The 24,868-nt window shown below is 32.2% G+C and overlaps 2 protein-coding genes across 4 annotated transcripts; both read right to left on the minus strand.

Annotated features, from left to right (window-relative positions):
• Positions 1–2,042: 2,042 nt before the first annotated feature.
• On the minus strand, positions 2,043–6,316 carry LOC107608090 (uncharacterized). 2 transcript variants are annotated; one of them, XM_088492506.1, is made up of 3 exons: positions 3,563–6,316; positions 2,773–3,260; positions 2,043–2,327 (listed from the first exon to the last, which is right to left on the minus strand). In XM_088492506.1, the coding sequence occupies exons 1-2, from the start codon at positions 6,141–6,143 to the stop codon at positions 2,818–2,820; spliced, it is 3,024 nt and encodes a 1,007-aa protein (XP_088348632.1). In that variant the 5' UTR covers positions 6,144–6,316; the 3' UTR covers positions 2,043–2,327; positions 2,773–2,817. The 2 variants fall into 2 exon arrangements, with proteins under 2 accessions (XP_088348632.1, XP_016165468.1); XM_016309982.3 differs by lacking the exon at positions 2,043–2,327 and having other exon boundaries at positions 2,612–3,260.
• A 1,954-nt stretch (positions 6,317–8,270) lies between these two features.
• On the minus strand, positions 8,271–24,616 carry TTN7 (Structural maintenance of chromosomes (SMC) family protein). 2 transcript variants are annotated; one of them, XM_088492507.1, is made up of 30 exons: positions 24,504–24,616; positions 23,902–23,938; positions 23,631–23,706; positions 21,679–21,717; positions 21,461–21,528; positions 21,287–21,358; positions 20,456–20,535; positions 20,233–20,311; positions 19,970–20,087; positions 19,692–19,867; positions 19,281–19,526; positions 19,073–19,194; positions 18,526–18,670; positions 18,151–18,323; positions 17,584–17,683; positions 16,568–16,704; positions 16,116–16,317; positions 15,855–15,942; positions 15,612–15,762; positions 14,747–14,897; positions 14,439–14,630; positions 14,182–14,365; positions 14,027–14,097; positions 13,426–13,577; positions 13,039–13,207; positions 12,461–12,607; positions 12,141–12,236; positions 11,795–11,969; positions 10,791–10,982; positions 8,271–8,567 (listed from the first exon to the last, which is right to left on the minus strand). In XM_088492507.1, the coding sequence occupies exons 2-29, from the start codon at positions 23,914–23,916 to the stop codon at positions 10,792–10,794; spliced, it is 3,615 nt and encodes a 1,204-aa protein (XP_088348633.1). In that variant the 5' UTR covers positions 23,917–23,938; positions 24,504–24,616; the 3' UTR covers positions 8,271–8,567; position 10,791. The 2 variants fall into 2 exon arrangements, 1 of the variants encoding a protein (XP_088348633.1); XR_015891980.1 differs by lacking the exon at positions 24,504–24,616 and having other exon boundaries at positions 10,791–11,489; positions 11,599–11,969; positions 23,902–23,956.
• Positions 24,617–24,868: the final 252 nt, after the last annotated feature.

Consider the following 24,868-nt stretch of genomic DNA (forward strand, 5'->3'; position numbering starts at 1 on the left):
CAGCCACACAACACATGAGGTGAAGGATATTGTGTTAAAACTCCAAGATCTTTTGTCCAAAGATTGGGAGGTCCAGTTCCATCTGATTCGAAGAGAAGCTAATAGTGTCGCTGATTGGTTGGCTAAATCCGGAGCTAGAAGTGATTCAGCTCATGTTTCTTGGATCAAACCTGGTGCAGATTTGGAGCAATACCTAGTGCAAGAGGCAACGGATTCTAGCTAGTTGGCTTGATTGTGTTTTGTTTCTTTGTTTTTTGATATTTTCAGTCACCAAAAAAAAAAAACTCTTATAATTATTATAAATATAAATATTAAATAATAAAAAATGGACTAATTAACAGATATGAAATGTGCTTATTAATCCATTAGTGGATCTAATATGATCAAGAATTATTACTTTTTATTTATTTTTGCTGACTATACTTTTTATTATTCGTAATTTAATTAATGTGTATAGCACTATAAGTTTAAATAAGGATGCAGCTATGAATGTTGTCAATTATATTTGAATCGTCTGCTATCATGACACAGACATGAAACACGATACGACACGAAATACGTTAATATACAAATTTTAAAATCTTATAAGATATAAAATATAAAATATTTTTTTAGATAAATCGTAATGGTATTTTGATATTTTACTGATATTCAAATATAAATTAATTTTTTTAATTATTTTTAATATCTTATTTTAATTATATAAAGTATTTAAAATATTTTTTATTTTAATAAATAATAATATATACTATATCTAAATTTATTTCAAAAATATATGTTAAGAATAAAATTGGATACGCTCATACATGATGGTATTTAGGTTTGTATAAGCGTGTTCGGAGAAGAATTTTTTATTTTTTTTTATTAAAACACGGTTGGACACAGCAGACACGCATGTCGGACGAGTGCCGGTGAGTGTCGTGTCCAAAATGTGTCCGACATGCGGACACGGCAACTCAGCAAAGTGTCAGTGCTTCATGCCAAAAATATTATTACCATTAATGGAAGATCTAATTCGTTATTATTTTTATTTTTGATTATGATAGATGAACGATAAAATAATGATTTATAAAATAAAAAATAGATTTTATAATTAAATAATATCTACAGAATTAATTTGTAATTAAAATTAGATAAGAATTATTTAGGAGTTATTAAAAAATTTAAAAAATATGTTTTGTTATGGGACCATTTAATGGTCCAAACGTCTTGGGATCGAATCCTTTGCCTATAAAATATACATTCCCTTCTCTTATAACTTTTAAAAAACCTCCTCCTTAATCTATTTTAAATTTTTTGTGTTAATTAATGTTAACTTTATCTAGTTTTCAAAAAAAAATTATTTATTACAAAAATTCTTTTTAGCAAAAATTTTATTTTTTTATCACTAAATATTGCTTACCAAAATACTATTTAATAAATTATTTTTTATTAATTAAATTGTATTTTTATCAAAATATTTCAAAAAAAATATAATAATTAAATTATTTTTTCCTAAAATACCCTTCAATAATTTTTTAATTATTAAATTATGATTTTACCAAAATTTTTGTTAATAATTTTTTATATTTTAATATTAATTTTTCGATATCAATGTATATTATTTTAACAATAAATAAAAAAATCTTACCATTGTTAATATATACTAGCGGCCGCTTTTCTATTAAATTTAAGAAATTAATTTTATATTTTTATTTTAAGATTTTAAATTTAATAATAATTAAAAATAAATTATAAAAAAATAAAATATCTTAAATTATTTAACATATAAAATGTTAAAATAAACAAATTTAAGATGAGTGGAGAGAAGTAAATTTTGATCGTTGTTAGCAATGCAGGGCAAAGTACATACATACATTAGTTGTATGTTATTTTTTTATATTGTTACTATTTATCATTGAAATATTGATGTTTTAGAAGCTTTGTTCAATGTTTTATTGTCATGCTATGGGAATATTTTTAAAAAAATTGGTTGATGTTGGTTGAAAAAAGTTAGTTAGCTAGAATCATTCTTTTTAAAAAACATGGGAATATAACATTCCTAAAACAATTAGCACTCAGACATATTTTATAAAACTAACAACAAATGTGGGTATTTTTAAAATAATTATTCTTGGGGATTTAACATAATGGCCCAATTTACCAAATAAAGAAATAAATAGATAACACCCCATAATATCTTTCTCTTAATTTATCAACACTGAATCATCAGAGTGGTGCATGACTTTCTCTATTACTCATCACAGCCCCACCCCCATAATGTCTAATCTGATTCATACGATCAACTTTGTTTATGAACAAGAGAAAGAGAGTTCAAAAATATTTTAGCACTTCCTTCACTTTTTCTGTGTATCTCTTCAGAACCATCTATTTTCCCGCAAAATCGCCTTAACTATATTGATCACCTTTAAACCGTATGATTTTGATGAAATTTATTATAATTCCCTTTGTTTGTTCATGTAGCATAAATATTATTTGCTTAAAAAGTGTTTAATAGTACAGTGAATAAAAATATCAAATTTATCATTACCAAAACATCATGGAAGGTACGTATTTATACTTTAAATTTATCAGTGGAGCTGAATTTTGCAGACTCAAGAGACGAGTATAATTTGCCCAAAAGATTTGATTAGCTTTGGTTAGCACCTACTTCACATAGATATATTCATCCATTTAATTTTACTCGTCTGCCAGTGGTTTTGAGCAAGTCAAATACTAAACAAACATGCCCTTCTCAATACACACTACAACTAAATAAATTTTATGTCTTAGCATTGCATCCTCTGATCCTCACTAGTTTCACCATGCAGATAGGAGTCACTCTTGAGTGTCAGAAACTGGATTAGTACTGAAAGTTAGAACACTGTATGGTTGTGGTGCCACATCAATAACATCTTCATTAACCATATCCACATCATTGCAACCCAACTTGAATATGTTTTTCTGATAGAAGCTAGTAATGTCTTTCATGGTTGGTCTCTCACGCGGCTTCCTCTTGGTGCATCTTAATGCCAATAAAAGCACCTCAGTGACTTGCCTTGCTAATACTCCGGAATTGGGAAATGCATTTGCAATGTCTGGATCAAGAATCTCCTCAATTTTGCCTGTTTCCAACCAGATAGAGCTAACCCAACTAACTAAACCGGTCACATTTCTTTCCTCCTCAATAACCACTCTCTTTCTTGTTAGTAACTCAAGCAGAACTACCCCATAGCTGTACACATCAGACTTTCTGCTCTGCACTATTACATATGCATTCTCTGTTTCAGGGGACAACACAACCATGTTAGAGAGATACTATGCATGTATCATCACATTAGAGAAGCAGAAATTACTATTAGCTATGAAAGTGGTCTGCAAAATGCAAATCAATTGAAAAGTTTAGGAGAAAGTTTTTCTTTTTTTTCCCTTTGTTCTGATAGTTTATATAAACAATTAAACACTTGACCACTCAGAGAGAGAGAAGTACAGAGTGCATCAAGATCCTTCTACCAGTCTCAACACTAAAAACAATTATCAACATCCAAAACTTTAATCTAGCTCAGGAGAAAGATCTACGTACCTGGTGCGATATAACCAGCAGTACCTACAACATATGTTGAAAGCTTTTTCCAAGAATGAGATTGACTATAAGAATGCTCAGCAAGATTCCTATAGAGGGAAGTACCAAAATCAGATATAAGAGGCTCCATCTGATCATCAAGAAGTATATTCTGTGGCTTTATGTCTCTATGCACTATGGGTGTAGTGTGATCATGATGCAGATATTTTAGTCCATGTGCAATTCCAACAGCAATGTTAAGCCGTATACTCCAACTTAAGGGTGGTGGGGGATATTTCTCATGCAAAATATCATGGAGGCTTCCATTCTTCATGTACTTATATAAGACCATACCATAGTTCTCTCCTATCCAGTAGCCTGCAAAAGAGACCAAGTTTCTATGCTTGATCCCTCCCAGCACTTCAATTTCTTTCCGCATAATATGTAAATACTTCCTCTTGTTCCTTTCGAATGCAAACTTCTTTACAGCAAAAGTTGTATAACCCAGTTGAGCTCTATAAACAATACCATGAGCTCCTCTGCCAATAATGTATTGATCATTTAGGTTATCTGTAGCCTCCATCACTATTTCGTGAAGGGAAGCTGACTGGTTTTCAGTTAAGAACCTCATTTCTTCGTTGTAAAGAAAACCGATCCTTCCGGCTCCTCTTTCAATAGCAGAACCCCATTTTTCACCATAGACATCATTCTTCATTTCTTTCTTGCGGAGATACATCAAAAGTAAAGCTACCAGTATAGCTGAAACAAACAGTGAGGATCCTAGTTCTATCACTAAAATTACCAATGCACTGATGCCTTTGTGATCAGTTGATTGATAGGGACATGGCTTCAAATTACAAGTGTTGGTCCAATCCAGGCCACTAGAAGGAGAACAACTGACATTTAAATGGGGATTGCCCAAGAAAGAAGATGATGAGGAATCCAGAAACTTGCAGAGGGATGTTGGAACAAGACCATACAAGAAATTATATGAAATATTGATCTCAATCAATGGTACTTGAGCAAGAACATCTATGTTTCCTGTCAAATTGTTCAGTGATATGTCCAGACTTTGCAATTCTTGTAGTTGCCCAAGTTCTAAAGGAATCACACCTGTCAATCCATTGCTACTCAAATTCAACCCATAGAACAGCTTCTGCAGTTTTCCCAATGATGGAGGAATTGTTCCTCCAATTAAATTTCCACCAAGTTGTAGTTCACGAAGCTTGCTAAGTTCTGAGAAAAAGCTCGGGATACCACCTGTAAAATGATTCTCTCTTAAAATTAATGTGGTTATCCCTGTCCAGTTCCTCAGACTTGATGGGAAGGAACCGTTTAGGGAATTGAATCCAACATCAAAATGATCCATTTTAGTACAATTTGACAGCTGTGGTGGCAAAGGTCCTTCCAAATTGTTGTGTGAAACATCCAAAATCGTAAGATTCACAAGCTTTCCAAGTGCAAATGGTATGAGTCCAGTAAGTTTGTTCATTGACATGTTAATTGCAGCAAGATTTGTACAATTTTCTAGACTTGGTGGAATTGGTCCACTGATGTTGTTCTTGCTTATGTGTAAGTACTTGAGGTTCATATTACTCTCAAAAACAGGAAGAGACCCAGTGAAATTATTTTCACTGAGAATCAGCATACTTAGACTTGTACACCTTCCTACATCAGAAGGTATGTTACCTTGAAGTCGATTAGATCCCATGTTCAGCACTTGTAACTTCTTTTGAAAGCAAAGACTTGGTGGAAGATTACCAGTGAACTTATTATTTGTAAAGTCCAGTTTCACTATGCTGCTATTGATTCCCAAGTCTTGAGGAATGACTCCTGAGAACTGGTTGTCAAACAAAGACATAGTCTTTAGATTCTTGAGCTTTGCTATCTCCAAAGATAGTTCCCCACTCAATCTGTTCTCATTCAGAAACAATTCCTCTAGTTTACTGCAATTACCAATGGATGAAGGAATCGTACCTGACAACCTATTACCATGTAAGTGTAACCTTAACAGCTCAGTCAAGTTCCCAATACTGGTTGGTATAGGACCACTGAGATGGTTATTGTGAAGGTTCATTTCTTCAAGCTGACGAATTTGAAACAAGGAATCTGGAATCGCACCACCCAATAGATTAGACGACAAATTCATGCTGCGTAAGCTTTGCAACTTCTTGAAGCTACTTGGTATCAGTCCGCTAAAGCTGTTATTAGAAAGGTCTAAGACCTGAAGCAAAGTACAGTTACTTAGCTCTGAAGGTACCTCTCCTAAGAAACCATTATTCGACAACACAAGGGTCTGCAAGCGATGTAATTGTCCTATTTCTGGTCCAAGTTGACCTTGAATCCCAAGATCACTGAGGTTAAGGGAGATCACATCATAGGCATGGTTGCATTGGACTCCAATCCATTTGCACGGAACAGAATCAGAGTCCTTCCAGGTGGAGTTTATGATGAGTGGAACAAAGGTCCAATGATTCAAGAGTGAAAGGAGAGTGACACCATCAGAGACAAGAGCAGAAGCATTATACAAGGAGGTAGAGAAGCAAAGAATCAAGAAGAGAAGTGTGACACTACTAGTCATACGCATAGTGACAAAAGCCATACAAGGTAAGTAAGTAGCAGTTAACAAAAATGGTTGGACAAAGTATTAAGTGTTTGGAATGAATGAGATTTTTTTGTGCTTGGAGTTGACGAGTCTGAGTTTCACTTAAGCGAACGTGGTTTGGGGATACACGGTTTAGGTAATTAAGGGGTGTAATTGTGGAAGAATTTCTTTCAAACTGCGAGGGAGGTGCTCTATTCATTAAGTGTCAGTATTTTATTGTTGATATTTTTTCCCCAAAGTTAGGATTGTGACTTCATCCCGAAATTTCTAGTTGAGAAGGAAAAGATTATATCATTTGAGTTTTTGTTTGTTGGCTTTTATCGTTGACATTTATTGCAGTTTGTTTTGGTTGGTGTATAAATGGTATTTTACATCCTACTCCAAAATAGTATTGTGTATAATAGTTAATTAAATGAAGAATATTAAAAGATTATAAGAATTTATTATTTTTGGCTATCAAATAATCATTAATGTTTAAAAGTATAAGATAAAATATATTATTGAATAATTAGACTACAAAAATTGAGTTAATAGCTAAATAAATTCTGATAACCTCTAATATTTTTCTAATTAAACAAACATTTAACATGAAACTTTGAAGGAAGTTCTTTAGTACTTGTTATGGTGAATATATTTTGAAAGATAATTAATTTCAATTTACTTTTCTTTTGGAAAATAAGAATAATTCTCTTTATAATAAACCACCTGAATTTAGTCATCAAAAGATAACACACATTGGATTCACGTGCTCTTTTTTCTTTTTATAATCGTCATAATCAGATTTAATGTTATTTTAGATCCTTTAGTATAAGTTTATCCTCCATCGACCATCAACTATTTACTACTGCCTAAATTATTTTAACGTACCATCCATAATCATGTAAAACTTGATTCTAAAAGCCAATTGATCCTACGGTTTAATAATTATTTTCTAGATGTTTCATTTGAATTTGGAATCCCTTATTTGATTTCTATTCTCCCCTTTGATACTAATATACACTATACTACCCATTTTTTATAATTTAAAAAAAATTATATCTTGAAATTAAACTAATTTATTTTTATTATATAAAAGTTAATATAAATTTATTATAGAATGAGCTTATGATATATTAGTTTTTGTGATTGGACCACGTTAGCAATTTTGCATAGATGACAAAATTATAATTGCGTAAAATAAAAATAATAGATTTTTACATAACAATGATAAAAAATAATTAAATTTAATACAAAAATAATTAAAAAATAACAGTTAAATATAATTAATATTTGGATTAAAACTATAATAATAGCAATTCAGTTATAAATATTTAATGTATAGTGACACAATAACATTTGTTTATTATGCATATATTCTCATATATCATGATTAATAAAGTAAATTTATAATATCATACTATACTTTTTGTATTCTTATTCTCAATTTTTTTTCTTAATTTTTTCTTTAAAATTATCTTCAAATACACTAAAAAAAACCTTAAAATTATATTATAGAGCAACACCATCTCAAAAATATCAACAAATATAATTTATTTTTTGAAATCCGAATAAATTGTTTATAAAAAATATTCACACGAATAAATAAAAAAAACTTATCATCGTAGAATTGATTATATTCTATGATAAAGTATAAAAAAAAGTTGTTTATGATACAAAAATATTAAAAAACACGCGTAAAAAAATATTTAAAAAAAAAAACAACTTCACAATACTTTTGTTGTATATTTTTGTTTTTTATTTTTGAATAATTATATTAAATTATATACAAATTACAAATAAATCTTTAAAATTAACATTAATCCACATATTATCTAAACAATATAATATTTTTTAATTTATACTATATAGTATAATTAATTTAGTTATCCACACATCGTGTAGGTCTTAAGTCTAGTTTGAATAGCAAATAAGGTATTAATAAAGTAACAATTTATTATACGCTAAGTTTGTATTTTACTACATGCAGTCATGCACGCACTACCATTGTAGCAAACGGTATATAGATCTGAATTGCCTGATTATGACTGAATTCAAGTGCATTATGAGCGAGGCGTAATCAAGAAATCGAGCATATATTTAGTGCAAATATAAATCGATAAGATATAATTATATATAGAACGTAACTTAAAAGTAAAAAACTTACATTATCAAACAGCATTGAAGGAATTTCCACCATAGATATGGTTACTACAGTTAGCAAAAGATATTAACATATAAGCAAGCCTCTAATGAATTTACAGAAATAGAGGATGAGCAGGGATTCTAGATTACTTAGACCTACGTTGGTGTCAATGTAATAAGAGATTGTACAAAGTGAAGATCCAAGTTACATTAATAAAGTCTGCAACGTACTTAAAATGGTTGACATCAAACAATGCTCGCAGCCAACCAATTTTATCAGATCACGGATGTCAGATGCACCTAAAATGCGAATATTATATTAAATCATATACAATAGGCACAATGGGGCTAGTACGTTGCACAATTAGTGTGCAAGTCATTACAGTCAAACAAGTTACAAAATTAGGATATTATATGGGGGAAAAAAGGGGAAAAAGTTTTTTCCATCAATGAATAGCAACTCGTCTTTCGTAAGAAAGTTATTAATCTTATATCAAGATAAGAAAATGGCTGACACTAGAAAAGAAAATAGCTGTAAGCATACATACAAAGTTTCTAAAATTTGTAGTTTCTTAATGCAATACAACAGCAAAACCGGGGGGTCACCACACAGAGAGAGGTCCAAGTGAGAATGGTAGTTTTACGAGTGCAAGGAACAAATTTGAGTCATCAGATTTTACATCAACTAGAATGAGACACTGCTGTTGCGTAGACTCAAATAAATATCAAAAGTGACTAATAAATATTATAAAAATAATTTTAAATACATAAATATGAATACGAATAATAAATTATTTTTTGAAAAGTATATATTTTGAATTATAGTAGTTTAAGTACAAAAAAATATAGGTGGTAAACATTTTAAGATTTTATGTAAAGTAATTATTTGTATAATCTCTAAAGTTATCATTACTAATTTATGTTTCAAGATTAAAACTGCATATATCTATATTGTTAACTATTTTAATAAGTACAAATAAATTGTATTTTTTCACTGCATAGGATTAAAACATAAATATTAAAATAAAATAACATTAAATAACTACCTTAATTTGAATCAATTCAAAAGTAAACGTTGTACAAATTATAATTTTATCTAAATTTGTTATATTTATTGGTGTGTTTTATAATACTATGATAGATAAAGTATATTTTTTGTCCTTAAAGTTTGTTAAAAGTTTTAAAAATATCCTTAAGTTTTATTTTATTTCAATTTTGTTCCAAAAATTTTCGATTTGCATCAAATATATCCCAGACGGCTAATTTTTCAAAAAATTTAGGACTAATTTAGCAACAATTTCACAAGATCAGCCTTCAACACAAGTAAATTGGACAGTTGTCATGCATTATTGCTGGATTAATCCTAAACTTTCTAAATTTATATTTGATGCAAATTGAAAACTTTAGGGACAAAATTAAAGCAAAATAAAACTTAAGAATATTTTTAAAATTTTTGACAAACTTCAAGGACAAAAAATATAATTTACCCTACTATAAAGTAAATGAAAAAAGTAATGGATTATTAGGCATAAAGTTAATTGTGATAATCTAAAACTATGAATTAGCAATATTTAATTTTTCTTCTATAAAAGAAACTATATAAGAGTAGCTTGACGTCTTTCAACTATAGTATAAACCGCTCATTGGTTTTTAATTTTTGAAACAATCTAGCACACTCATTTCCCATAAATTATTTTATAAAAAATGCAATTGTAAAAACAAATGAATAATCAACTTATTTTTGAAAATAGTTATTAAATATGAATTGAATAATAAAGAGGACATTTAAAATTATTAAAAAGAGATTTTAATTGGAAAGATTACCTTGTTAATTATTATGGAAACTGTTACAAGAATTAACATTGAGGTTGAAAGAAAATATATATTTGGTTTCACAATAAAATTACATCTATACTAATATGCTGACATGGCGAAATTCTAAGAAATCTATATGTAATTAGTTGAATATAGAATGACTTTGGTATCAACTTTTATATAGATAAAATTGATGATTGATTGATTGATAGATAGATAGATGGATGGAATGATTTTTTTAGGTGCTAAATGACTTTTTAACATCTTTTAATCCTAACTATCCATATATATGGCTATAACTTGCAGTCTGGATTTGTGTCTCTCGCATTCATATAAGACTACTACTCTTGCTAAATAAATCTCCTATATATGTATATAATCTGGACCACAACCATATATAGATAGTCAAAGAATTGTTAAAAAGACCATATGACCAATTAAGAATTAAGAATTCATGCAACTTTAATCTTGACCATTGATGTAAAAGATATAACCCAAATTTATTTCTCTCATAAAAGCACTCCTCTCACTTGGACCTCTCCCTATATAGTGCGAGTTAGCTTAGTAGAATACCAATAGGCACTAAGTGCCACCAGAAGGAAAATTTTCCATCCTAGCAAGATCAACAGCCGCAGCTATTATAAAAATGTTTCATGTTATTTTCAAAACCTTTAACTCCATAGCAGAAATGTTATGAGGTTCTCTAACCTTATTCAGCATTTTGCATCTGATCATGCTCGATAAATTCTAGAGCATCGTCCTTGGATACAACATTAACACGGCTAACCCGGCTTTTATGCGTTACTCCATAGATCTTGTCAGCAACTTTCACAAGCTCTGGGCGGAATGTTGTTGTGATAAATTGTGTGGTTGAAAAGTCTGCCAGACGGCGGATCATATCTAGGGAAGTTAAGGATCCCAAGACAACAATATAAAATGGAATCTTGATATCAGTCAATAAGGCAAGCATAATAATTGTTAAATTTAAATATCACCAAAAGCCCATATCTGAATCTAAACATTTCCCAACTGCCTCCTCCAAAGCACATTGATTGCAAGCATGGATAAATTGGAACTTTATATTATATATCTTCAATAAAAAAATATATATATATTTTGAAACAAAAATGTAATTTACGAAGTAATAAAGCCTCACCAATGCAACAAGACCAAGGCTAAAATAGACTTCTCCAAATGAAAGATGAAGCACTGCCCTTTGAAATTCACTTGAAATTGTATTTCTCATGTAAAACTGTAAATTTTAATGTAAATGTACCTGCATTTCCCTCTACTAGAAGCACTTAATGCAAGAACTTAACCTGTATCTTGGTGCTTAGGTACGTTTAACAGCAATAATTACGAGAGAAAACAAACGTGAAGGTATTTCCCTGGCCTTTTGAGATGAACCTTAAATGAAAGAAGGGAACATGATAAATATGTTGGAATAATAAAAATTGTTTGAACTATTTTGGATATCAAGAAAAACCTATTGTGTCATTTGATTGATGAATCTCACCTAGTAGGATAAGTCTTTTTAGCTGTCAAAGAACCATGCAAGTAACAGCTTTAGTATTTAGAGGAGATGGTCACAAGATGACTATTATATAAGCACTATAAAATTTTATTGAACCACAGATGCAATACAAGTGACTGAAGAATCACAACCAGTTAATTGCCATGAAAATAAGATAGCAAGAGTAATAAAAGGATACTTCCAACAGCAGTTCTGTATTGTGGATCCAGAGCCGCATCAATCTCATCAAATAGATAAAACGGAGCAGGATCACATCGTTGTATGGCAAAGATAAGTGTAAGAGCAACTACAGTCTTTTGACCCCCAGACAACTGCTTCATGGACTGTGTCTCTCCTTGTCCAGTAAAAGAAACCTGCAAGGAATAATCGTGCCAGGAATGTTGAATAATTATAATTATATACCTAAATTGTGTGTAGTATGAAAGCAAAACAGCAGCTTTGGTTTTGACCAATGCTAGACCAATAAATGACCTGGCAAAACATTTAAATCATAAGTAAAAAGGGCACAGCAGAAATGCACTTGCCTTCACTTTCACTCCAATGTACTTTTCTACTCTACCCTCTGGGTTTGCTTCACGAGGACCATCCTCATCATCATCATCATCATCGTGACCACCATCCTAAGGGAAAGGAATGGATACAAAATATCAATTACAATAACCAAAAAAGAAAAAAATAACTTCAATTGAGATAGCTCACTTCTCACAAATTTCACATAAAAAATTGATAATCAACCACCACACAAGAGAAAGTAAGAAATCACTTAAAGCATCATGATCCTATATAACATGCTAGAAAGCAAGATACTTTCACAAACCAGATAAAAGATTTAACAATCACAAACCTTTTTCTTCATCATAACCAGATGACCATGACCCCCCTGTACGAGTTCAGAAAACACTTCTCGAAAATGCCTAGCAACACCTTTGAAAGTGCGCTCTATTGATTCATCCTTCCGTTGATCAAGTACAGATATTAGCTCTCTAATTTTCTGCAATTACTCAATGCCAGTGACAGAGAACTCAAATAATTTAGTGATGCTGTATAGACCAGTGTGAAAAAAAAATGCAAAAGCTGGGTTTGGATGTTTCACATTCAAAATGAACCTTAATACTGGAATACAACTCACATAAGAAAATAAAAGCAGTCAAAAATATAAAAAGGGGAAAAAGTTATTTCATATATATGCAAGTGGTTAACAACACCTTTTTCGGGGACAAATCAAAATATCACCACCATTTTCAGGGAGAAATGAAAATATCAACAATCAGATGCCATGAACGATCAGTTGTACCAAATCTTTCAGATGCTATAGTGCAGAACAGGAACTAGCAATGTATATCAAGCATTTAGCTGTCAGGTAATCACCCACCTTAATGTGAATTATAAAGAACCATTTCAACCAAAAGGCCAGACAATTACCTCATCTCCTGCATCAAGTTCAGCTTGCCTTTTCTGAAGTTCCTCTCGTTGTTCTGTAAAATTTATATACTGGTCAAGCGCTTTCTTGTTTACATGACTGAACTGCTGCAGTTGATCATTGCACCTGTGCAACACTTTATGCAATTCTTTGATGTTCCTCCTCTTGTACCTAAGAAGGTGCAATAAAGTTAGCTACAACCAAACTATAGAGATAACAACAAACTGCAAGGAAATAACCTATAACTGTAACAGCACATATCTTCTGCATTATTTAAAATATGGCAGATTTCTTGATCATTTAAAAGAAAATTAAAAAAATAAAATAAAAACCTTATTTATGTCCCAAAATTGAAAGAGAAAAGAAATGATCATCAAGAAAAGCCTTACGTCTCAAATGCATCTGATGTCAATGGGCCCAGTTCCCTTATTTTCTTTGTATATTCTTCTTCTTTAGCAGAATATATATTTTTTTTACTCAGCAACTGCTCTAATTCTTTTGTTTCTTCCTGAAGTTTTCTTTCATACTCATCCTCCAATGACTGCAAACCATAGTCATCATTATTGATGAAGCAAAAACTACTGTAGCCAGCAATCAATCTATAATATTGTGTTTGGTTCTGAGAACAGGACAAAACAAAACACGGAAAACAAGACACTAAAGACAGAGACACAAAAATTAATGTTCTTATATTTTGTTTGGTGATAAACAAGAACATATTACAAAAGTCTAATTTACTCTTATTTTTTCCATACAAAAAGTTTAGGAAGAAAAGTATAACGATAAAAAATATAATTACGAAAATTTGATAAAAATAATGAAAGAAAAAATAAAAATAAATTGTGTCTCTTGTTAGTATCAAGAAAGACACGAAATACACTAATTCAGTGTCTCTGGACATATCTTATTTGCCAAACATGATTTTGTGTCTGTGTCCCTGTTTCAGTGTTCCATGCCTATAAACAAATGCAGCCTAAGAAGACTACATACCTTCAACTTATTGATTTCTTCTTTGATCTGTTTAATTTCCTTTGATCGAGCACTTATACTATTAGAGACTCCTGAGAAAGATAATGTTGTCAACCATGGAATTATAATGTTTCTTCAAAACATCAAGAAAAGAAAAGATTAAATGGAAGTCTCACTTCTAAGCTGCTCTGATGCATCATCAACTAACAATTTAGCATCGCTAAGTTCCTGCGCCTTCAATCCAGCATCTACACCCAGAGTGTCATCATCAGCAGATGATATTACAGCTTCCAACTCTTGCTTTCTTCTCCTCAGGTTTGTCGTTAGATTAGTTTCCAGCTCCGCTTTCCGTGCTTCCGTCTGCAAATCTCAAGTTAGAATAAGGATCCAGCCCTGTAAACTGTACCAATACAAATACTATCAATTCAATAACCTCGATACGATCAGTCTTGCATGCAACAAGCTGCTCTTTAAGTTCCTTGATTTCGGGATTCAAATCAGACAGAAGCTTCTTTTCCTCTGGCGTTAAATGGTCAATTAGTTCCGTGCCCATCTCGGCTGTTTTCATTGCCATACTAGCTTTAAGCTGTTCAATCTGATTCTGGACATCAAGAAGTGACTTTTCCTACAAGCCATTAAGGAAAAACTTAAAAATTATTGACACTTAATTCCACAGCCAACTTCCAACAGAAAAGAAACTCCAAGGGGATCATCTTGTATAATATAGAAATATAATAACACCTTTTTTGAAAGTGCCTTAGAAATCAATTGCTTCTGCTTGTTAGCATTTGCAATGTCCTGCTTAAATTGTTCCATTTCTGATTTTCCATGAGCACACTCAGCCTCAATCTTCTGCTGCTCGGAAACAAGTTCAGTGATCTTTTGGTCTATCTGTGAGGATAGTTCAGTGGAAACAAAACTATTGGAGGTTGGAAACAAATATACCATGCAAAGAAAAGCATGTGCATTGAAAAAACATAGGTGTCACTATAAAAGTTTCAACAAAATATAGAGCAAAAATAATTATCTAAGCAAAATCAATCATTGCCAACGAACAACAAAATCAAATAATAATAAAACAAAAAAAAAATCGATGACTTTAGGTAATAAGCGTTCAAAAATCATTAAAATCCACTTAAGGGCTATGGAACCAACCAAGTGCAGTCACACACGAGTTGTCCAACTACCCACCGGGAGAGGGGAAAAAATCCAGATATAATCTTATTTTCTAAAACATGCTTGACAAAGGTCTTTACAATTTTATACACCAATCCACCTTCATCCACTAAATCATTACTCTAAGAAAGCAACATGAATATTCAAGAGAAACCAGAAATCTAAATGACAAAGAATGATGAATTTACTGTTTGAAGTTAATCAAATTATTAAGTTAATGCCTTCATTCCTCCTAGCCTTTGGAGCTACTTTTCTCTTTTGGGAGAAAGAATATCATAAGAAAAGAATGACACAAAAAGATAGGATGACAAGAGATCTCCTTACTGGTGCAAAAATAAACCCAAGTAAAAACTGAGTGAATCAGCACAAAAAAATAAATAAATAAATAAAGGATTTCATTTATTAAAACATCTATAAAAATTAAAGGATATCTTGCAGGTCAGATCTAACTTTCATCAATTCCTCCTCTTTTGAGTGAATTTCATCTTCATTTTGCTTAATGATATTCATAAACTTCAATTTTGATCGTCTGTGATCATAAAATCCTCCCGTCATACTACCTTTCTTGCTAACTTGATCACCTGTAATGAAGCACACAGCTTATAGTCAAAGGCAAAACACACAGCTAGGCCATATCATGTAGACAAGCCATGTAAAGCATTTCCACACCAACCATCCAGTGTTATGCAGTCAAGACCATCAGTCCTGGCAACCCTTGAAGCCACATCCAAATTCTTGCACACAACCGTTCGGGCAAATACCTAAGAAATATCAGAAATGATGAGGGAAATCAATCCATCTATATAGTCAAGAAGATAGTATCACCAGCCACACAAAAAACTTATAATTAGAAGTTTACAACCCTTTAGCAAATTGCTCCTGAACATGTATTAACTTGTGTAAATAAAAGTTAACATCTGTTGTAGAAGCTAACCTGACTGAATGCAGGGTTATAGTCATGTTTAAAATTCAATTTCTTTAAGAGAGGGATGACATCAGAACTCTGGGGATAAGTAATGCGTGGTGCCCTCACTCTGTTAAGTGGGATAAATGTAACTCGTCCACCTTTATGTGCGTTAAGATGTCTAATTATCTGGGTTGACGTGTCATCATTTTCAACAACCACATGGAATAAGCTGTTTAAACAAATATATTAAAAGGAAAATGTTAAATTGCATGTACAAGTGAATTGAAACCTGTAAGGAGATCACAGCCTAAGAAGAATGACCAGCACTTCAAAAGGATTGAACAAGTGAAAGCTTTGCATGTTCCAACACAAAATCCATTTCAATCACACCAATGGAACATAGAGAAAAATAAAATACACACTAGAATGCTACAGCTTGCATAGCCTATATTTCAAACGAAATATAAGGGAGAAATGACCTGTTTCCTGCAGTAACTTCAACTGCTGTGAAGAATTTCTCTTCACAACTCAGCAACTCAATGATTGGACCATAAACACCAGAAATGTTATACTCCCTGCAGATTTTCCGAACTGAGTTCATCCCCCTTCTGACATCCTGAACATAAAGGAGTGTCAAGTATGGTGATAGAAAAAATGGCAACATCTCACTAGAGTAAGTTTATAGAAATAAAATCATGACAGAACATCCCTGAACTGGACAGATAACAGCATCTTCCACTGCATTCCCAGATGCTAAGTACTATCCATTGTTAAATGTCCAATTAGATTGAAACATCAGCACAGAACATCATATATAATTGCAAAGGATTTTATTACCAACACATTAAAACTCCATAGACATACATGGAAAGGAGTATGTCTATTCTTGATGGTTCGTTTTAGTACTGCATAACCTAAAGGACAGAAACCAGGAAGTACTTATTCTTTCAAGTCCTTTCCATTTATATTATAAAAGAGCAAACTCTTCCCATGTTACACAGCTGGTCCTAAGCCCGGATAAAAGAGGAGGGTTGTGACCACATAAAAACTGTCAAATCTTCATGACATAGACCATTATTATGAAACAGCAGTAAACTCATTAATCATGACATAAACCACTTGATACTTTCTTGAAGTTGCATATAAATTCTCTAAGTAATGTTGAGCTGCAATGTATATATAATATACATAGCAAGATCCCCTAAACAGAAAGCAGTTTATAAGATTTTAAGGACTAAGATCTGTATATGTGGTAACCGTTAGCCTACGTCAGGCAGTATATGTAAGTGATTCTATATTTATACCCCAAATTAGCACCAACACAGCAACACCTGTGTAAGTGATTCTAAAGTTATACACTAAATTAGCACATACGTACCACACACATAGTGAAAGATGGAAAATCCCAGATTTACTGTAACATTTCTTGAGAATCTAAAAGTACTCAGAAGTCAGAAGTGAGATGATAAATAAGCAAGAAAGAAAAAACACTCACACCGGGAATTGCGTGATCAAGGCTCTTTTCAGCCTTCTCAACTTCAGCTCTCAGCTTATCAATTTCAGCAGTAAGTGTATTTTCTTTGTCCCATAAGGACCTACAAGACAAAAATTTAAAATCACAAGTAATATCTTTGTCACTCTGTAAAGTAACCAATAATAACATTTATTCTATCTAAAATAGTATGTAGGTTTCTAAACTTAGTAAGTCCTTATAGTTTACTCAAATTTTCAGTTAGATCTTTGCAAGCCATTTTTGTTTTAGAAATAAAAATACGAATTATTCTTGGAATATTTCTTTTATTTGATGTAGGATGAATTGTGGAATATTTTGTAAGCGAATATTCCATGTGTATTGTGTTTTTTTTTTTTTAAAGATAACCATTTGTAAGGACCTAATTAATTTTTTTTTTATCCATTTATAGATAGCCAATTGCAAGCTTTTAATCTATAAAGACCTAACAAAAAATTCCATAAAACTATAAAGTCCAACAGAATTCGTAAACCTAATATTCATTCCTTTATCCCAGAAATATATAAAAAATGCAACAAAAGATATACATACTTCCTCTTATCCTGCAACTTATCTCTTTGAACTTTATATTTATTAAACCCTTGCCGTGACTGGTCAATGTGAGATTGCAAAGTAGTAATCTGAGATCTACATTTCTCAATGGTCTCATCACAGCCATCCAGTTCACCTTTAAGACGACCAATTTCCTCCAAGAGCATTTTTTCCTGTCCCAACAACCACCAAAAATAAATAAAGAAAGAAAGAAAGAGAAACAACATACAATGATAAATAGACAGCATAGCTCAATGAAATTCATAAATACAAATCTAGCAGCCTGATAAAAAGTAGGGACCTTAATGTATTTAAAATAAAAGAAAAAAGGAAATCCAGGATCATTATAGCACATAAATAAAAATTAGCACTTGCCTGCCCTGAGTTTGAGGAAAGCACTCGTTCAAGATCTTCTATCTCCTTGCGAAGCCACTTGTCACGAGCAGCTTTACTCGGAAACTGGGTTGCACGCCCTTGCTTTTGGTAGAGTATACTGAGCTGTTTCTCACGCTCCATTATTCTGATTTATAACAAAATATTTTTTTATTTATTTGGGAAAAAACACAGTTGAGGTTGTTGCATGTTCTCTACAAACACAAAACAACTTACCCTCCTTGGATTGGCTATAGAAATTATCTAAAGAAACATCAGTGTCAAATACATGCTTGCACAAACAAGCAACAAATACAAAAATCTATATTTTAGATCTAGAGAAAAGTTCTGCAAGAATGATGAGGACAAACAATATTTCATTATCTTCTCTAAAATTAGTTCTTTAAAGATAATAGAATGAAATTATAAATAGCCAACAGAATAATATTAAAACATATCATGTCAAAAAGACTAATTTGTACATTCAGAGAGTGCTGCATCCAATTATATTATTCAACTGCAACTTCAGACACCCACAACCATAGCTTACCGCTTGGTGATTTCTTTTTCTTCCATAACTTGTTCCTCATATTTAGGTCTGATTTTCTCCAGCTCATCATTTGAATCTTGAATGTTCTTCTCAAGTATCTTCAGTTGTCTTGCAGCATCTTCCTGAAAGCAGGTAGGTGAGAACAGATCTTGGACAAACCATCCCATCAAAAACAAGTCAAACAAGTAATCAACCATCATAATGATACCTTTGCTCGAATATTTCCAGTAATCTTCTCTTGTAGGTCCTTGACATCAAGCTCAAGCTCTGTATGCTTCTTTAAAGCCTTTGTTCGTCTCTTTTCTATACTTTCTTTCTCTTTGTTAGAGTTTTGAAGTTCTTTTGAGACATCTTTCAATGTATTCTCTAAATCTTTGATTTTCTCATGGGCATCAAGCACATCATTATACTTTTTTGCAGATGTTTCAGAAACCTTGGCTCGGGCTTCTTCTATCTAAAACAAAGTGCCAAGCATTCAATTACAGGCATCAAAATCCAATATTTCAAAATTCTAGAGGAGAAATCAAATAGGATTTCTTCAAAAGCAAATCTAATCAATAGAACACAATAAGTAACCATGAATAAACTTATAGATGCAGTAAAATTAAACATAGACAACCTCCATAAGTTTTTGTTGAGCATCTTGAACTTCTTTGCTATAAATAGCATATTCCAAAGATTTTCTCTGCTTGTCAAGCTGCTGATATTTCCGTAGTTCCTCTTTCTCCTCATCCAATTCCTTCAACCTCTCATCTAGATACTGTACAACTTGAATTATTTGCTTTCTTTTATTACCTATCAAACAGAAAAAAGCTGGTTGATAAGAAATCAATGACAAGAATAATGAATAACATAAACCAAAAGCCTTAAATTAACTAGTTAAACAGAAAAACATGCCAGTTTCCTGCATAATTTTCAGACTTTCACGACGCCGCTCCTCATAAACTCTAGTACCGCCAATTTCTTTCAATAAATCCAGTCGTTCTGAGTCTTTCATCAATGTTAGTGACGATATCTATGCAACAATAAGAAACAAGCAATCAAGAACTCTATCCAGCTCATGGTTTACCATATATTTATATTTATATTTATATGTAACGTGACGAAGAATCTTATCAAAATGAAACACACATTTAAGCACCCCCGCCGTGCACCAATACCTTTCCTTGCTGCACAACATAGTAAGGATTTGAGCGAGAGAACCCAGCACTTTCCAGTAAATTCATCACTTCAGTTTTTCTGCAGATCATTTATAATTTTCTTTAGGAGCAGAGGGAAATAGTCATTTGGCTAAGCAGTATAAACCAGAATATTTCATTTTGAACTGAAGTCAAAAGTGAACGTCAAAACACACGCACTAATATGTTAATAAATTCTACTCACGTTATGTGTTTTCCATCTAAAAAATACTCATCCTTCTTCAAACCAATAGTCCGGCGCAAACGCACTTCCTCCTTGTCAACCTATTCAGCAGCAAAGATAGATGCCAATATTTCAAACAAAATTATTGCCAATCGTATCCATATTCTATAAGAACAAAAATCACTAGAGACTTGAGCAATTCTGAAGCAATGGAGAAATTACACCACCCTATCGAGGCTGAAGCATTTAAAAAAAAGGATTTCCATATGACTTTAAAATAATACAATTATAAGAATCACATCAAAACTTAGGTAGTTTTTCAAAAATTGAAAGAGAGAATACCCAGTGTACTCCATGAATCAAATGACTACAGAGCAAGCAGAAAGTATTTAACATCATTTTAAAGTATGTAAATGAAATAACTGAAAGAGGCAATGCAGAGAAAGAAACTGTACTCGTAATCACAAATTTATTTGGTGAAAACAAAACCTTTATGTTATTACTCATTGACTCATTTGCCAAAAATGGGTTGAGCAGCATTACCCATAATATGCATTCATTAGATGAGAACACACAAATATCCAACACATTGTTGCACTTAAAGCGATTAAGAAAAGACATGTTAAAAAGGCTCTAAAAAGGCAACTTGTTAGCAGAATCCATATGAATATTTCTAACAAGAATATTAAAAAGGCTCTATATAATTATCTTTCTAATAAGAAACAGAAGTACCCAAAGAAAGCTACTTTTCCATAATCCATCACCATGGCATTCACACAATCTGTTATATACTTTTTAGACAACAAAAGATTAAAATAGCATACAAAAAGATGAATAATCAAAAAAAATTACCGGAATACGGTTGTCTGAATTGTCAAACACAATCTCCACAAACGCAGATACAACCTGGTGCCCAGCCCCTTCCTGTACAGAGAATAAATCAACAAAGCATGCCCAGGTTCTAAAATTGAATAATAAAACATCAGAACCAGCGGTAGGAATGAAGAAATGTGCACAATGCCATACATGGAGTAATGAATGTCGATCCTCATTGCGTAGGTTCTGATAGAGATCACTCAACACAAAACGAATGGCTACATATGAAAACAAAACTTTTTATTAAAAATAAACGATAAAAGATTAACAAATCAAATGTCGAAGAACAAATTTCAGTTGCATTCCAAAGAATAGATCACTGTCACCAAATTAATGTAATAGAGGCAAAAGAATGGCTGTTTCCATACCATGGAAAAAGTTTGACTTCCCGGATCCATTAGCACCAACTACAAAATAAATAATTAAACAAATAAATAAGATATTAATAATGTTACCAACTAATTTCTCTCTATCTCTATCTATACAGACAAATACACACACACAAGTTCTGACTAATGAGAGCAATCAACAGTTTCTTTGTTTTATATTCTTAATTCTAAATCTTAAAGCTAAAAGAATTCTAAAGGATTGAACAATTTTACCTATAATTTGACAAGTCTTTCATCTTATTCTAAATCTCAATTGAAGTAGGGCAATCCTCCATGGAAAGTGTGATCGTTTTCAGTTATTTGGCATTATAGCTGCGGATGATACAAGGATTTTTAAAATATGCCCATGGCTGTACCATGGCAAATTTTGGGCCTGCCGTCATACGAGTGATGCAACACCATGGAAATCACGGGAGCCACAATGGCCGCAACGTCATGGTGGATCCGGGTGTGATCTTTTGCATTTGGAGGGTTGTTTATGTGTTTTCAAATACCCTAAAAGTTTAATTTACCAAGCTAACGTTCTCCCCCTTTCCTTTTCCACTCTACACGAAGTCACAAACCCACTCAACTAGGAAATCTCTTTCCTCTCTACTCTCCCTCCCTCCCTCACTCCCTCTTTGCTGCTGAAAGACCTGCCGACAGCATCCTTCCCGTGTGCCACGGGTTGGCTGGCCCTCCTTCATTCTCGAATCTGCTTCCTTTTTTCTTTACAATTTGAACTATTTTTTCCTATTTTGAACACTAAATTCTTTGTTTTTTCATTCTAAACCCCATTTTTTCTCTTCTCAATTTCTCACCCCTCAATATTTTTTATTTTCTATTCTAAAACCTCAATTGGCATCTGCTGCTTAGTTTATATTAATAATATTATTATTTATGTCATTTTGTTATTAATTTTAGTTTTTCATATCTATTGTTATATATTGAATAAACAATTTCATATTATTGATAATATATATATATATATATATATATATATATATATATATAAAATTTATATTTTTTAACGTATCCACCATTTCCGCCACAACTATCCACTAAAACTTTATGCCGGCCTTTTACCACCCTTCCATGATCCTCCATCCTCCATCGAAAACTATGGAAGACATAGGAGTATTGTCAAGCAAACCCAATAGATCTCTTTCAATTGAAGTTTTTTTCTATCCAAAACTAGATGGAAGAAGGAAAGAACTTCACAATAAGAAAAACCAAAAGTACTTCCCATCTTGCTTATGGCACTCATTGAAGCAGCTATTAAGGTTAGCTTCCATGGTTTTGGGAGATGAAGAGGCTAAACTTTTATCACAATCTGCTATGCCACAATACGAAGAAGTTGGCTAGTTAAAATTTAAATGTACTTTCTTGAAGATAATCATGTGACACGTCACTTGATTTGGGGTAAGATTCAGCCACTTGCATATATGATATATCTAGAGCAAATCTTATGGCTAAAGGACATGTTTAGGGATTGGCAAGTTTGTTTTGGTTTTTTACCCATCTAGCTTTCGTTTGTAATTCTTCGCCATTGATTTTTGAAGTTTTAATGTTTTATCTGTCTCAATCAAATCCCTCTTAAAAAAACCATTATGATATCACTAATAGGATTTTACAGAAACTAATGTCTATCAAGCTATGAGAATATTTTCTAGGAAAGAAAATTCACCAAAACACTTTAGAACATATTGCCTCAAAATGTAATTTGTTGAGTTGCGACTACAACATATCATGACTGACCTAGCCAATTGCTTGTTGGTTTCACATTTATAAACCCCAAAGAATAGCTTGGACAAAAGCTACAACAGAGGAGCCTTTACCCAAGCCATGGTTTACAAGGTTACCAAACAGCAAACCAAGTAATCGTGCATTTTAAAGGATTTTCCAGAATAAATAGTAGAAAGCATCTACAAAGGTACTTTAGAAATTATTACCAACACAATTAACTTTAGGACTGAAAGGCTCTGTTGCAATTTGCTCTTTGTAACTCTTAAAACCTTCAATCACAACCTAGAAAACAATCCAAAAATGCATCAAACATCCAGTTGGCAAGGAACCAATTTCAAGCAAAGAAATTATGTAGTATGTCCAGAAGAGGAGCACTGCAGGCTTTGTAACAAGAAGACATAATTTAACCAATTCTACCAATTTTGATTACACCATAAGTAATAAATAATAAATAATTCACATCCCAAGGGACATTACCTGCTTAATGTACATGTTGAAACTGAAGTAACCGTACCTACGATAATTAAGCAAACAATCCATAAGCATCCATCAAATTAGGGGGAAAAAAACATTTATATGCATTCTTTGGTCACAGCGGCAGTGCACACACAAAAATGAGAAAAAAGTTACCATCACAAGAGAATTCAAAACCCACTTGCTCCATATCGAGCATTCACACACCCAAGTGAAGCTAAAGCTTAATTACTTTACTAATCCAATTTTCGAAAAAAATCAGGAACGAAAACACTAAAAAAAATAAAAAAAACTACACGGATGCTAGCTCGCTCTAAGAAAACAAAAATCCAAGCAACTTTGACTTTCAAATCTGAAAATCAAGCACAAAATCACAGCGTGAAGTTTTACTTTACGTTGTGCTCTCGAATTCAAGCACCAACGCAAAGAAATCCGAGTAATATTTACCTCGTGAACCTTTTTAGGGTTTCAAAAATTTTTCAGAAATTTGAAAGAAAAAAAAAAGACAGAGCGAAAACGCATTAGCAGACTAAGAATCATGTTACGAATTCGTTGCAACTTTATGGATGAAAATTGAATTGAGAATTGCAGAGAGAGTTAGTTACCTGAGGCACGGAGAAGGTTCAGTAAACAGTGTGTTGAGTAGTATCCAAGTTAGAGCTGCAGAAGCATTTTGTTACTTTCGTTCTCTGGGGGTGCGCAGGATAAAGCGTGCGCTATAGTGGCGCACCTTAGCCTACTTTTTCAAGGGGGGACGTGGAGGAAGCGGGAAAAAAAAGAAGCGGCAAAAATTGGGATATTTTTCGGTTTTTGTTTTTAATACAGGATTAAAGAAGAAAGAGCGCAATCAGTACAATTAAATTTAGAAAAATAATATCAATATATTTTTAAAAAATATCATTCTTTATATATTAAAATTTAAAATATTATAAGAGACTAATTTGAATGTCATATTTGTTACTAAAATTTA

This window comes from Arachis ipaensis, chromosome B7 (assembly GCF_059453495.1).
Source record: "Arachis ipaensis isolate K30076 ecotype BB chromosome B7, ASM5945349v1, whole genome shotgun sequence".
NCBI lineage: Eukaryota > Viridiplantae > Streptophyta > Magnoliopsida > Fabales > Fabaceae > Arachis > Arachis ipaensis.